Below are 16,076 nucleotides of genomic sequence, written 5' to 3' on the forward strand. Positions count from 1 at the left end.
TTCAACTCTTCTTAGAATCATTCCTTCTGAGAAATGTAACATCGTGATTTAGTCATTTACAATATATAAAAAAATAAATAAACATATCAATCAAGTTTTGTTACCAATTAATACATTTTTCTTATCAAATACAAACAAGATTGAGTCTTGTTTAACATTTGGAGTCACACAAAATACTGATTGGAAGTTATTATCATTACTCCTATTGGTTGAAGTCAGAGCCGTTAGTATAATCTTAATTGGACAATACTTACATACTAATTGGTGTTGTCTATTCACTAATAACTAGTCACTCGGCACCAAAATATATGTCTTATAAGTTGAATCTGACTTTTTATAATATTGATAAGAGTTAAGTTTCAAATATGCTCTTACTAAAAGACAAAATAATATTTCGTAATTAGTGCAGTTATTTAGTTAAAAGGATAATTTATGAATGTCATAAAAAATAGTACATACAATTTTGAAATGGGATATGTTTTTTTGGGACATTCCAAAATAAAAAAAATGAACAAGTATTTTGGGACAAGGAGAGTATTCACTAATAAGTAGGTCATCAGTGATTTAATTTAATCACAAATACACAAATTATATATAATTACAAAATCAAAAAAGTAATAGATAAGGACAAAAACGTGTTTTTTGTCACCGTCTCTTATTTCCTTATTTATCACTTAAAATTGAAAGAGTCCCTTATTTATCACTTAAAATTTAAAGAGTTGAATTTTGAGTATTGAAAATTTGACTGATACTTAAAAAATAAGTATTTTTTTGATATTTTTTAAATTTTTATTATTCAATATTCAGTGATAAGTGATGTCCATGTCACTTAAAATTTTATCCTATTTTAAGTGGTGCTTATCGTTTTTGGTGATACTCAAATTGAGTTATCAAAAGCAATTAACTTCAGTAGTACTCAAATGCCGTTATTAAATACACTTAATTGAATAAATATTTAATTTATTCAAAATTAATCAATTAAGCGCTGAATTAAATAATCAAACCGTACTTATGTGTGTAATTATAATTGACACGGCAATGGTGAGTAGGAATCACCTGCTCAGTGGATTGGTAAGTTTTGTCCATCTCAATTAAGCCCAAGGTGGCACTCCTAAATTCCTAATTGCATTTACTAGTCATTTTGAAATATTAGAGGGCAAATCTGGTAATTGAAACCTGTATAGCGTGTGGAGTGCAAATTGTCTGGAATAGGGTACATGACACTAATTGTGAGCCCTCTTTTCTGTCATCACATCAGGTTTACTTCCCCTTTCTCGACTCTTCTTCGCTTCGTCTCGCACAAGAAAACAACCCACAAAAAACAGCTCTGTCACACACTTTCTCTCTCATCACCCTTCCACCTCAAACACAGAAACAACACTTCAATTGCACATAAACCTTCAGGAAAAAAAAAACCAATCTTTAATCAATTTCAACCTTTACATACATAGATACATATAGATATATACATATATTTACACACGCACATATACATAACCCAACATACCCTTTGAATTCTTCGCCGTCTCTGCAATGTCTGCTGCCGGAGGGCCTCGTCATCGCGGCGGAGAGGACCGGTTCTACAGCCCACCGGCGATGCGGAAACGCCAACAACAGTCGCAGTCGCAGTTGCAGAAGTCATCGAAGCCGAAGTCCAAGTCTTCTCTGGAGTCCGAGAAGAGAATTGAGTCGGACGATTGCGCATCGTCGACGGCGACAACTCCGTCGGTTTCTTCTTCATTTTCGTCGCCAAGGACAAGCAATTTGACTAATTTCGATCGATTTTTGGAGCACACTACTCCGATGGTTCAAGCGCAGTATGTTTCCAAGGTATTGCAAAGTAAATTTAAAATTAGGGTTTCTTTTTCTTCGCTTTCTTTTTGCCTTGTCAATTGGCTGCTGAGAAATTCGGATAAGAGTAAAAAGGTGGACTTTTTATGTTTTAGTTCTCAATTTTAATGGTAAAAAAGGGGAACTGAATTGACTAGTAGAATTAGGTTCAGTTGAGTGGAGGGGTTTTGTTTAATTCATCTCACTACATTTTCTCCTCAATTAACTGGCTTATTTAGGGAAATGTTTTTAGGTTTTTGTTGGCTATGTGTACTTGGGAAAAGAAAATGAAATCAAATCCTGAATATCATGTTATATCTTTAAATTTCATTTCCAAATGGGAAGAAATTTAAAACTGAGCCAAGTAGTTGTATTAGTTAAGTTGAGCAGATGGGTTTGTATTCCGGGGTCTCCCTGGAAAGGTGATTTTTTGCTTTGTTGATTTTTGGCTATGTGTTTTTTTTTTATTTTTTATTGACTGTGTGTTTGATATGCTGAAAGACTTTTCAAAAATATGTTTGGTTGCTGACAGATTGGGGAAAGAAAAAAACATTGAATTTTGAGCATTTTATGATTGATCTTATTCTGGTTTCCAGATAATATAAAACATACTCAACTAAACTGATTCGATTTGTCATATTAAGCTCGCATGAGCCGGGGTTTCCTTTCCTTGGATCTCAATATTGTGAACTCTTGAGATTTAAAACTTTGATTTACTCCTATATTCCACATTTCTCAGCAATCATAAATTGTTTATTGAAATTTAAGGCTTTTTTTACTATGAATTTTTTATTTTGTTCTATTTTTATACATATATATGTGTGTGTGAATTTGATTTGGTAGCATTTGGGATATGTAGACTAGTATGAGGGGATGGAGAACTCATGAGGACGAATTTCATCCTTACTTCATCCTTGGGGATCTATGGGACTCTTTTAAAGAGTGGAGCGCTTATGGAGCTGGAGTTCCTCTTGTGTTGAATGGGAGTGACTCCGTTGTGCAATACTACGTGCCTTACGTGTCAGGCATTCAGCTGTATATAGATCCATCAAAGCCCTCCGTGAGGCTAAGGTTAGTTATATTTTTGTATTTTGACTCTCTCTCTCTCTCTCTCTCTCTCTATATATATATATATATGCATGTGTGTGTTGTGATTCTTCATGTCATTATGTAATTTGTTTCAATTGGTTGGTTTTAAATCGAGTGGCCAAAATGATATAATCATTATATTTGGTCAAGTGGCATACTGAATTGAGATTAATTGACTAGACTTTGCTAGGTTATGTTTGTTGTTATGTCAGTTATGTGCAATGGCTTGCTCAGTAGTGTTGGCTCATGAAAGTATGCCTGAAGGTTTCTATGCGTTTATCAGAAAAAGAAAGTACGGAGTAAAAGACAATGATAGAAGTATAAAATATAATAATTTCTCAATAGGTAATGGTAAAATTTAAAATAATATGTTTCATGGGCTAATGAGACAAACAATCAGGATCGTGAAAACACCGGAATTGTGACCAAGTCCAGTTTTCTAAGCTTATAAGGAGCCCGAGTCAAGTTCGTATTGAGCCAACAAATGAACAAGCTGAGCCTAAACAGTCTAATATGTTTCATGGGCTAATGAGACAAACAATCAGGATCGTGAAAACACCGGAATTGTGACCAAGTCCAGTTTTCTAAGCTTATAAGGAGCCCGAGTCAAGTTCGTATTGAGCCAACAAATGAACAAGCTGAGCCTAAACAGTCTCTAGTTTGGCCCTGCCTGATTTATATGCAGCCTCACCTGTATCCTCAGTTATGTAACTGTTGTTGGTGAAATTTGAAAGACGAGGTCACTACATAAAATGGCGGGATGTGATAATGTCTTGGCTTGGGGAGGGTTATGCACATACATAGAGGACAGCTGAAGGAGAAGCTAAGGTCATGGAGAGATCAATAGAGCATCCTGGAGATTCAACCTTATATAATGCCAGATGAGGTTTCTTATAGGAGCTTTAGTTTTGTTGTGAGATGACTACTTCTGAGTGTAGACAGGCGTGTTTCGTGCAGCTGCCTCTGTCTTGAAAGTGTGCCAGTGCACTCAAGTCAACAAAGCCTTGCTAGTTATGGTGGGGGATTATTTTTCATAAAGGTTTTATGGAAGTGAATTATCAAGACTGGGCTCATCAAATATTGGATCAATCCAAATGTGCTTCTAGTGCTTGTTTCATTTCTGGACGTGGCCAAAGCCATTATTTGCTCCAGGACCAATTAAATGTGCGTTTGAGCTTAGATTCATTCAGAGAGGCTTAATCAATATCCAGTTAAGTAACATTCTGAAGGAGTCAAATTTTATTCTGGAAAATATTCTATTATGATATTTTTTTTGTCAGTCAAAGTTAGTGTAGTGAAGTGGTAAAGTACAGATATGTCAAGAGATGGCTATTGACTAAAGAAATGAAGATAATAAGAGAAATGACTTTGTATGGTGAATATATCTATTAGATGTTAATAATGACTATAGTTGATAAAATTAATAGCAAAAACCAACCAAGATAGTTTAGTTATCTGCAATATTAATAGTACCAATGGGGAATTTTGATAGAATCCACACTGATGGTAGGAGCTGGTAGAGGTTGGGTGTTTGTGTTGCCTTAGTGCTTTGATATGTCCTCTAAGCAAGTTTTGGTAACAAACTAGGCCTAAAGAGTCTAGACCAGCTAAGATTTTTACTGACGATCAATTTAGTGTTAAGCTTGATTGAAACTCTGGCCTATAAGTCCCTGTTCAGGTTGGCCCATTGGCAATGGTTTTCCTTTTACTTAATGTTATTTGTTTTAACATAATTTATACAGAGTTTAACTCTTTAAATTTGATATATATATCAGTTACCTCTGCAAGATTTCAGGCTTAGGCTGATTGGGCTAAGTATGGGATTGGGGATGCAATTCAGAAGGGGTGGGTGGTTAGCCCACACTTATCTCAGATATATGAATTCAACACTAGCCCATTCAATTTTACTATCAACCTGAGCTCCCCAAACCCACATTCAAATCTTTAAGCTAAGGCTAAAAGAAAGTTCAGGTAAAAACCAGATTGGGTTTGTTGATAGCAATTCAAGGATTCTTCAGCCTCAAAACTGTAAAGTACTCTTGAAAATTATAATTTTAGCAGTAAAGAAAGTTTTCTTAAATTTTCATAATCTATAATTTTTTTTTTTGTAATTCCTTCTAAGAATTCATTTACTAAAGCAAGTAAATGAATCCCACAAATCATGATCCTGTTATGCATCACAAGTTTAACTACCACTCATGGAATAATCTTATAAGGAATGGTCTGGTTAGGTTTAGATTGATTGCTTGGGTTGGGTTTGGAGTGTTGACACCTCAGCTCAAGCCTAACTGAATTTAGTTGAGTTGGATTTCTGACCTAAGATAAATAGGAATTTTTTAAAAATTATTGTCCGGGCCCATGAAAATTAGGTTTGGTTCATGTCAGTCTACCCAAGTTCCACAACTATATTGGACAATTACTTTGAGCTCATGCTCAATCAAGGGCAAAGCTTAGTGAGTGTGATAACCACGCATAGTTTCGGTCTGGTCTTGCCAGTGCCATCCCTAATTAATGGGAACACTAGGGAGAGGGGTGGGGATCAGAATTGCAGTGGGGATAGTATGGAAAGCCATAATATTGAAGTTAAAACCTTTTGGATGATGGAAGCAATCTAAATCGTTTAAAAGGCTTTATTTTGTTGGTTAACTTGTGTTTCTAGCCATAACAATATGGTATATCAAGTCTTTATGTTTCAAGTCAAGTTATGAGGTTTACTCAGATAAATTTTAGTTGTACCTAATTTTTGGGGCTCTGCGATCATGTTTATCAAGTTCATACGTTAATTCCTTTTTTGGGTCCATTATGCTATTTTGAATGGTTAACAGAATTTGTGAACCAACCCCCCAACGAACAATCATGATGTAGGAAAGATTAGGCAGTTCTTATTGCATTTTTATTATTTTAATTTTAGTGTAGTTACGCTCTTCGTGAAAGTTTTCTAACTTCATTAATTCCTCTACTTCATATGAAAAGGAATTTGTAGAATTATAAACAGCCTGTTGAGTTTATTTATCTTTTCTTGTGTTCCTTGGTGCCATGGCTTCTGAGTGTAGTTCGATCTTTGGCTATAGCTGTTAGCAGAAGGTAATGTTTTTTATACCTTTTGAAAATTAAAGCTCACAGACCTATTAGAAACTTGTTTTGGTAACCATAATAAAATTCTTCTTTCTTTTCCAAAGTTGTATAGACTTGTAAAAACATGTGTGAGGTACAACTAAAAATCATACCTTTGATTGCCTTTTTCTTGATGAAATTGTGTTTTGTTAGCACAAGATGCCTTTGCAAGTACTATTTCCTATTTGACAGAATGATAAAGGAAAATTATTATGGATAGGTTCGTCTCAGATTGTGGCCTGCTTGTTTTCCATAACCCTCCTTAAGTTTATTATTACCATATAAACTCATTAAGTTGATGTTTTCTTGATCCATCTTGTGATAGGCGGCCTGGTGAGGACAGCGATGCTGAGTCATCAAGGGAGACAAGTAGTGATGGCAGTTATGAATGTGGAGCAGAAAGAAGAGTAAATGATGTTCAGGGAGCTTGGACCCAGCAGAACCATATAAGTGCAACTACCCAAAGTTTTAACAGACTCTCAGTAAGGAACAATCCCTCCATGTGTTCGTCAGTTGATGAAGACCAGATTAGCAACCCTCCTGGTCTACTTGTTTTTGAATACTTGGAACAGGATCCACCATATAGTCGTGAACCTCTGGCGGATAAGGCAAGCCCTTGTTTTCCTAGGAGCATTAGTTTGTGTTAGTTTCCATTGCTTCCCCATCATTTTATAACATAAATATATCACCTGTATCCACAGATAGCAGTCCTTTCATCTAAATTTCCAGAACTCAGAACATATAAAAGCTGTGACCTTACGCCTGCAAGTTGGATCTCTGTGGCTTGGTATGCTTTTATTTTTTCTCATCTGATCACAAGATGTTCCTAACTTTTTTTTTTAATTTTAATTCTTACAATATACATATAACATATATCACCTTGCATTAGTTTTTATTTATTTATTACTATTTACTATGCTGCATTTGTAGAGATATAATTATCATACTGAAGTTATTTACTCTCTTGATAAAGGTATCCGATATATAGGATACCCACAGGTCCAACTCTACAGAATCTAGATGCCTGCTTTTTAACATTTCATTCTCTTTCAACGCCGTTCAGAAGTATGTCTCTCTCTCTCTCTTTCTCTGCGCATGCACGTGCGACTATGATTTGTTTACATTCCCATGCCTTTTTATGTAAATCATCACATGGTTCTAATGCTCCCACAGGTACAAGCACTGATTGGCCACATGTTCACAATTCAACTGTTAGGGAGCTTCACAGTGCTGGTGTGTCCTCCAAACTGTCATTGCCCATCTTTGGACTTGCTTCCTATAAGTTCAAAGTTTCTGTTTGGAATCCAAATGGGGTTTATGAAGGTCAAAAAGTCACTTCTCTATTGCGAGCTGCTGATAATTGGCTCCGGCTTTTGCAAGTTAATCACCCAGATTACAGGTTCTTTGTGTCCCACGGCCAACTCTGGAGATGATATGAAATAACTTCCTTTAAGCATAGCTCTCTTCTCCAAAAAATGCAAGGCAGAGACTAGCACCCCGTGAGTTCAAGCTAGGATGACCTTGTAGATTGCTGGTTGGATATGCAGCAGGATTTGTTCAGCCTTTTCTTCCATAAAAATATTTTTGAATATTCGTTAAAGTCTGATTAAAATGTCATTGCTAATGCGGTGTTTGTGAGAAGATACAATGGTGACATTGTGGTAATTGTTAATTGGCACTTTTGTAACGATGATGTGTTTGTGATCTAGTCTGGATGTAAATGCATGGACGTGAATAATGCATACATAACCTGATGATAATTACCATGCTAATGGTAGTTATGTTGCGGTTTGGACAGAAAGTGTTTATCCAATGTTTTTATGGCCGTAAAACATCGTTTGATGTAATTGTGGATTATGCCATTATATAATGACAAAAAAGTGGATTTTATGTCTGCTATCTATATGTTTTAGTGTGGTAGATGTTTTTGTGGCAACAGGTCTCCTAGTATGTATAGCTTGTTCTGCTTTTAATGGGTGTAGATATCATGGGAGTTTCAACTCTTATTATGTTCACTGCCTGTTAGCACCAATTACAACCTTTATAGGTTGCCTTCTTGATTTCATTGTTGTTCTTTCCATGATTTCTTTCAGTGTAAATTATAAATATGGATCAATGGAAAGAGGATTCGAGCAGGTGTAAGAACATTTCAGAAGCTGGACTCAATGCCCTTGTATGTATTAGAAGATAAAAATTAAAATCCACAAGCAATGGTTTCACATATCATAAGTCGGTGCTTTGCTTCCCCTTGAAATAGATTTATTCTTTTCTTTTTTTTTTTTGGTGGTAAACAATAATGTTAGCTCCTACCTAGTATCTACTGTCCCTACGAAAAATTGACACCAGAGAACAAGCTGATAATTCTCAAGCTAAGAATTTCATAAAATAGCAATAATTTCTCTTTCATGGTATAAAGATTCTTGCCCATTCTCAGGATCCCTGTTGGTACCGAGATAAATGTGCAAATTATTTTTTTCAAATCTTAAATAATAATAATAATAACTGAAAAAGCGCATATGCTCTGTTCTGGAAAAAGTAAAGAGCAAACCAACTTGCTTTAGCTCTTCCATCTCATTATACACACAAGTTCTACATGCAGAAAGGACATAGATAAATTATTTCGACCTATTACTGGAAAATGCATCCTCATTTCCCCTCTTAAAGCTATACTCGCAGCACTAAATTATATATTCACTACATATATTCCTCAAACTCATAATTTGTCATCTAGAAATGCAGAAAGCATCAACTCTTGGACAAATTCACACTTCCGAACCTTCTCTTCTTGCTCCTTGTCTGATAGCGGGGACTTTTGGATATTTCTGTCACCATAGAGTGCCATCAGATGTTAATCAATAAGTAAATCATTTGTTATTCTAAAAAGTAATAGAAGCATGCACTGCTAGTGGTAGCAAACAAAAACAATTAAGAAAAACTGATGCAACTTGATCTACTTGAAGAAATAAAATTGCACCCAATAATGGAGAACCAGTGCTCAGTACCTTTCTGTGAGATCCGCAACAGAATTTTCCTTTACTGAGCTTGCTTCAACTGAAGAATGATAAACTCTAGCAGGTTCACCAACCTCAGGCAGATTGGATATAAACGATGATAACAACAGATCAGGTTCTGCATTGGAGGAAGAAACAAAGCATGAAGAACCCCCAAAAAGGGATTGTCGAGTTCCTTCCCGCAGCTCTTTTCTCAATATAGAAAATGCTGAATTCAATCCACCCTTGCGCAATCTCCTCTTGCGCTGCACGTAATCTCTAGTCAAGGAATACTACAAATCTCATGGAAACCACTAAAAAAATCAGAAGAAAATTAATATGAACACGTGGAGATCCTTGTAGAAAGTGAATAAGCAGGATAAATCTAATAGAAAAACGGATTTTCCATGGAAATCAGCACAAGATTAAATTCTTGTACAAAATTGAACCCAGAATATGATTCTGCCAACCAGTTGCAACAAAATAGCTAGTCAAAAAGAATACAAGACAATGTAGTCAGAGAACAAGGTTGACAAACATTTCTTGCCTGGTGAGCAGACACATTATTAGATTCTTCTATGAACCTAAATTTAAAACGCAAATTATGGTACTAATATGTGTCACTCAAAAGATATCATCAAACTATCGTCTAGATGGATCAACCAAGCACAAGTCTAAAATAGAACAGTTTCAAGACATCTATGAGTCCTAATCTCACTTCGAACAAAAGAACATGTTCTAATTAGTAGCTCTAGTGGAAGGATAAAATCTTACATTCTCTATCCACATGGCTTTCTTTTGGGACCAAATACAAAATAAATACGTTTTGATTACCAACGGGCCAATGGCCTAGCGGTATCGGCTTCTTACTTCCCAAAGGGAGGTCAGGGGTTCAAGTCTCAAAAGAGACAAGTGTGTGTGAGTACCAACTAGGAAAAAATATATATATATATATGTTTTGATTATGTACAGATGTACACCAACCAAAATAAGCCCAAAGACATCATCTGTTGTCAACAAAAAACTGACCTAATTAAATGTAAGATTACAAGTAGACAATATATAGATGTCAATCCCATGTTATGAAAACCATCACCACAGACACAAGCATTCCCGTAAACCATAACCAGAACACATTGAGAAAGCTGATAACAACTTCTATCAAATCGAGTAAAAAGGATATTTTTAAAAGACTTCCATGTTGCATGGTAATATGGCCAACCAGATCCATCCCCACTCTCTTTGCACAAACAGGGCAAACCTGCATATATAACAGTAAAACCTCAGTGAGTCCAACCTGCAACTGATGCAACTCAAAAGGCATAAATCACTTCCCAATAGTCAGCAATAACACTGGAGAGTTGTAGTTTATCGGACCAAACCTCTAAGCCAATTATAAATCACTAATGTTAAGATATTGTCATATGACAATAAGTGGACCACCCAACATTTGGTTTAGACCATTCGAAATTCACAATAAATCTTAACTAGGACAGGTTGCATCTCTCTCTCTACATACACACACATATCCAAGATTACCAATAATGAATCTTTTTGCAGCTTCTATTAGGTACCCAACTAAGTCATTACCCAAATCTTTTAGGTAGAAGGACAGAATTCATAGTTTTCCCCAACCTTCCATACATGTTCAAACTTCTAAAGACCCAAGGGCACTGTGATTGAAAAGGGTAAATATAAAGTACAGAAATTTTCACCACTGGGCCACTAGCCCAGATGAAATGATCTCTCCTTTCCAAAGGCGAGGTAGACAGTTCGAACCCCGATAGGGGCAATGTTGTGGGTATCTGTGCGTTTGCTAATACAAAATTTTCTTCGGAACCATTAGGAACTTACATGGATCCATAGTAATAATACTCTCAAAACTGGTAACTTCAAATATTATTTCTTTTCCTTTTTTCTACAAAGAATACAGTTGTAGCTGCTATTTTGCACTATTTGCCAACAATTAATATACTTTTGCATGTTAGTAGTCATATAGACTCATCTTTGTATAAGAGCATGCGTATATGATTGAATAGATATGGTATAGTTCATATCCCAAGGTTCCCACCAAAAAGAAAACCCAAAAGAAAACCCGAATGATGGATTTCAGTGAACTGTTAATTATAGAGTAATGCTTTAAATAACACTGATGATCTAGCTCTCTTTGTATAAATTAAATTCTTTTTTTCTTAAATGTCTAAATATGAACCACTGGGTTCTTATCCTTTTGACTTCATATTAGGTTTTCAATACACATGTACTTTCAAAACAATAAATGCGGAGAAACCTTTCACTGATGCAAACATAAAATAAAACAAAAGACAAGATAATTAATACCAATAAACAGAAATAATTGTTGGAGATAAGTAAATGCAACAACAACAACACAACAAAAGAAAACTGATTACAGCAGTTCATTAATCTTAAAAGTAACACCCTCCAATATTTATGCAATAGCATTTTCCAAAAAATGCTTATTTTGCTTTTAGGAGCAAAACTTCAAACTCTTTCTCTCAAGTCTCACATTGATGTGAACATATTAAATGTATGCATGTGCGGGACTGAAATAAAAACAAAAAGTAAAAAATAATAATAATAATTGTACACTACACCAGTGCAGTTAGTTTTTTTTTTTTTTTTTTTTTTTTTTTTTTTCTGTTCTGGGTATTTCATAAAGTTCAATCTGACTGACTTGACCTAAATTAGGTAACAAACTGAATTTCATGCATTTAACCACGACTAACACAATAATTTTTATAAAAAATAAAAATAAAAATGGAAAAAGAAAAAGACAGAAATATAAGTCTTAATGGAAGTATGAATAACATATATATTACCCCATTTTTGGTTTCGATCGCATGCTCTTCATCTATATGACAGCAAAGTCCAACAATGTCATATTCCTCACCACAGAAGGGGCAAAAAAACTCCGGCCTGTACTCCTCATCACCATCAATCTCTTCACCTCCGTAATACAGATCTGCATAACAAACCCAAAAATCCAGGGAAGAAAAAAAAAAATGAAAGCTTGAAATTTTATTACAGGCAAGCTTTGAAATGTGCAGTTATAAGATTCCGAATTTTCATTTCTCACGGTTTCTCAGAAAACAAACAGAGCAAAGTGTCATCCAACTGACCTGATCGAGATTGATAGCGCTTAGAAGCAGAAGATAAACGAGTGGTCCAGGAATCGGAATCCATTTGGTATTGAGGTTGAGAGAGGTCGAAAATTTATTGAATACCCACAACAAGATTTGATTAGGTTAGAGCGATTTCATCAGAGTTGAAGCTGTTATATATATGCCCTAAAGAGATGGAAGAAGAAAAAGGTATGTCGAAAGTTCAGAGAAATGAAGGTAGAGAGAGAGTACGACTCTCTACCGACCTTACATCGTACGGGTTGGGACTTTATGAAACATAGATTTGTACTAATGCCCATTAACTTCCAATTAATTGCGCAGTTGCACCTAACCAGTCAAATTTATATTTTTATATCAATGAGTTGCCAACACAGCGCAAAGCTCTCGTAGCTCAGTTGGTTAGAGCACCCGTTTAGTAAGCGGGAGGTCTTGAGTTCGACTCTCAACGAGAGCAGGTTTACTTTTTGCCAATAAGCTAGCTACATCCAGCTCAACTGAAATTAATATAGTTTATTTTTGGTAATTAGAAATTAATACAATTCATGCGCTATACCAAAATACCATCTCTTTCTATTGTTAAACAGATCTGAAGCCTATATTAAATTAATCTTGAGATCGAAATGGAAAACTAAATCTTCAACGATTATAAGTAATTGGTCTGCTCAGATCAGAATCAAATACATTGTAATCTAATAGTACTTTCTTACCTTACAAATTAAAAAATCGAAATCCCCAAAATGACAAAGTGAGTGTGTAAGATGTGTGTGTTTTTATTAATGGAAGAAGAAGAAAAAAAAAAAAAAAAAAAAGGACTCACGTCAGAGAGTGTGTATGTTGGGCAAATCGGTTGTTCGATTGGTGTATTTGGGCCAGGACCAGCACACATGAAATGCTGTTATGCTAATGGTTTTGTAATCAATTTGGGCTGGGCCTATTGCACTTTGCGACAACTGACAACTTGCCAGTGTTGGGCTCATTATGACACTTTTGAGGCACTAAGTTGAAGCCCTTATTAGTTTGGTAACTCTTGAATGGTAAATTTATAATTACATTTGTTGCACAGGAGGACTTATTTGGTTTGGTGAAGCATGTTATGTCACAGTTGTTGTTTTCTTTCTTGATTTTGACTTGTTGAAAATATTGGTACAAGTTGACCACCATTGGAGTAAATTCTTAGTGGAGCACAACCAAACCCAATAAAACGACTGATTTTACCAAATTTGTACACTTTTTTATTTTCTGAATTTAAGACCAAATTTATTCCAATTGACATTCAACAATATGATTAAAACTTTGCATTCAACTAATGTTGCTTTTGAAAACATCAAATTGGGGTTTTAAATTTTCAATTGGAAAAATAATTAGTTAAAATTTTAAACTAATTTTTTTTTTTTTTAAACTTTAATTTTAAGGTGCCCGATTCATTACTCCCAAATATAGCATATACAAAATTTTCAGAATTTTCTCTTCCAATTTTTTTTTTTCCCTGATTATGATGTTCTAGTGCTTACTTGTTCATGTCTCATTACAACCATATTTTTCTTTTCTCAACAAATAATTTCGGCAATATTGTTGGAAAAATAAATATACACTACAACGACTATATATATTACGAAATACAAAAAAGTAAAGATTTTAAAGTTATTAGGTTGGAAATTCACTTGGTTTAGCTTGTGAGGTCCACTTTTTGTTTAAAAGTTGGCCTCACTATTTTTCTCTCAGAAGACAAGGACCATTTGTTTACCTCCGGTTTAAAAAAAGATGAGGTGTCACTAGATCACATCATTCTTATATTACAATCATCATGTTAGAGCAACAAGAATTGTAATTTTCTATTTTTTTTTTCTTCTTTTAACAGGTGCAAGGGTGTGTGTTCTGAAACTAGGGTTTCAGTAGGCAAAAAAAGAGAATTGAAGGATTTTTAATTTTATAAAGGTGTTTGTTATCGTCATTAATAGATGAAGAGAGAGGGAGTTAAATGCAAAACCATCTATCTTTTTTGGCTCTCTTTTTGTTTCTTTTCTTTTTTTAGGATTTTGTATTTATATTTGAGATGAAAAGAATACTGATTGCAATTTTGTATTTATAGTCCCTCCTAACCTTTTATTAATTTGAAGGATTGTTTTTGGTCCATAGCAATAAAAATAGCTAGCCCCATAAAAGGACCATCAAAAGAGTTTGGTTTTTTGTACACGAAAGTAATGCACCATTGGATCTCCTTTTCTGATCAACACTTCTGACTTTCCATTCAATAATTCTCACTATATATATATATATATATATATATATATATATGCAAAGTAATGGATGACTACAACTAGTAAGGTTGGCTGTCTGGTCAGGGAGCAAAAACTTCTACTGCCACGTGGTGACTATTTAATGAATATACATCCCATCTTACTATAATTGTTTACCTTCTTTTGTTCCCAAATGTGGTTCTAGCTATGCATTTATAAAAGCTACTCCACCTAACTAAGGAACAAACCCACCTCATATGATCACATGAAGAAGAGATTGTCTTGTGTCCAAACACTCATACACATATAATTGAGCAAGCCCCTTCATTTGTTCAATATCCACAAACCATTTGAATAATCCAATGGTCTACATCGCATCTTCACCCTAATTTGGATTAGAATAGATAAAAAGGACAACATGACCCTCTTTTTTTTTTTCTTTTTTCTTTTTTTTTTTGGTTGATTTCACGTGACTCTTGATCTTTTATCTGTCAAAATCATAGTATAACAAAATGAAACCATAAAAATATATAAATAACTTTCGGGGAAAAAACAATAATTTTTTTTTTGTAATTGTCATTACCTATTCTTGTCATCCAGTGCTATGGATGATGTGATAAAGTGACTGTTTTTAAATTTGAATTTCTTGTTAATAATTTTTTTAAAAATAATATGTTTAGTTCAATTATCGAAAAATAAAATTTCAAAACTATGAAATACTCCGTACATAATTTTGAGATTTTTTTTTAATTAAAGAGTGTTCCTTTAAGCTAGATATCTATAAATTCTACTCTCAAAATGAAAATATTATCATCTAAATACCTTTTTTTTTTTCTTTTTTTTTTTTTTGGTGGAAAGGTACTTTGTTAAATTCTTGCTACTATAGAACAAAAGACAAATTCTCATAACACATACAACGCACACTCTACTATAACTAAATTGATTTTTACATAATGATTAATAAGATAAAAGTTTATCTTTTTTAAAAATAATTAGTATAGCGATTACACTGCACATCAATCAATTATAAAAACTGAGTGAGATTTTTATAATTTGTCTATCAATTTTTTTAAAATATTCTCAATTTAAACTAGTTATATATACGTGATTGATGATATAAATTCTTATATAATACTATATAAGTCCTCCGGAATCAATTATTATATGATATATAAGCAAATGTAATAAAAAAAAATTATTTATGTGTCATCATGTGATTACACCAATAATTTGTAGATGAACTTTTGTTGTATGACTCATGAGTCATGATTATGAGTTTAAGGAGGAGGTTGTGAGTGATATACACCTGAGATTTGCCACCCAAGACAAGGTTCAATAATGTTGTGAATTCAACCTACTAAACACACACCAACTAAAACCTTTCTTTATCCATCACACACACAAAAAGGAGAAGTAGCCAACGCGCTCTTTCTCTCTCTCTCGACCTCTAATCAGACAGACAGGGATGCGTAGGAAAGGCAGATGTACGTAACAATTAGGGGCCCACAATTGAGAAGAGATTAGGCCGGGGTGTGGGCCCCAAAAGCCCTCCGCGTCAGGGTCCCAACCAAAACACCTCCGCGTCGGTCCACTTACTCCGTAACATATTGGCTTCTTGTTCTTTCCCACAGTTGGTGGACCCCCACACCCCGCAATAAGGACACCACCACGTG

At 34.5% G+C, this 16,076-nt stretch overlaps 2 protein-coding genes and 1 non-coding gene across 3 annotated transcripts; 2 read left to right on the forward strand and 1 right to left on the reverse strand.

Moving 5' to 3' along the window:
• Nucleotides 1–1,268: 1,268 nt before the first annotated feature.
• Nucleotides 1,269–7,932, forward strand: LOC132275327 (uncharacterized). Its single transcript, XM_059776792.1, has 6 exons — nucleotides 1,269–1,830; nucleotides 2,690–2,901; nucleotides 6,359–6,641; nucleotides 6,735–6,820; nucleotides 7,007–7,098; nucleotides 7,207–7,932. The coding sequence occupies exons 1-6, from the start codon at nucleotides 1,534–1,536 to the stop codon at nucleotides 7,464–7,466; spliced, it is 1,230 nt and encodes a 409-aa protein (XP_059632775.1). The 5' UTR covers nucleotides 1,269–1,533; the 3' UTR covers nucleotides 7,467–7,932.
• A 625-nt stretch (nucleotides 7,933–8,557) lies between these two features.
• On the reverse strand, nucleotides 8,558–12,424 carry LOC132275328 (protein DEHYDRATION-INDUCED 19 homolog 3-like). Its single transcript, XM_059776793.1, has 5 exons — nucleotides 12,164–12,424; nucleotides 11,864–12,006; nucleotides 10,207–10,284; nucleotides 9,036–9,295; nucleotides 8,558–8,855 (listed from the first exon to the last, which is right to left on the reverse strand). The coding sequence occupies exons 1-5, from the start codon at nucleotides 12,225–12,227 to the stop codon at nucleotides 8,747–8,749; spliced, it is 654 nt and encodes a 217-aa protein (XP_059632776.1). The 5' UTR covers nucleotides 12,228–12,424; the 3' UTR covers nucleotides 8,558–8,746.
• A 122-nt stretch (nucleotides 12,425–12,546) lies between these two features.
• Nucleotides 12,547–12,620, forward strand: TRNAT-AGU (transfer RNA threonine (anticodon AGU)). Its single transcript has one exon. It is a non-coding gene; the product is annotated as a tRNA-Thr (tRNA).
• Nucleotides 12,621–16,076: the final 3,456 nt, after the last annotated feature.

Source organism: Cornus florida, unplaced genomic scaffold (assembly GCF_030987335.1).
Source record: "Cornus florida cultivar Cherokee Brave unplaced genomic scaffold, ASM3098733v1 CherokeeBrave_3.0.0_Hap2_Chr09, whole genome shotgun sequence".
In the NCBI taxonomy this organism is placed as follows: Eukaryota; Viridiplantae; Streptophyta; class Magnoliopsida; order Cornales; family Cornaceae; genus Cornus; species Cornus florida.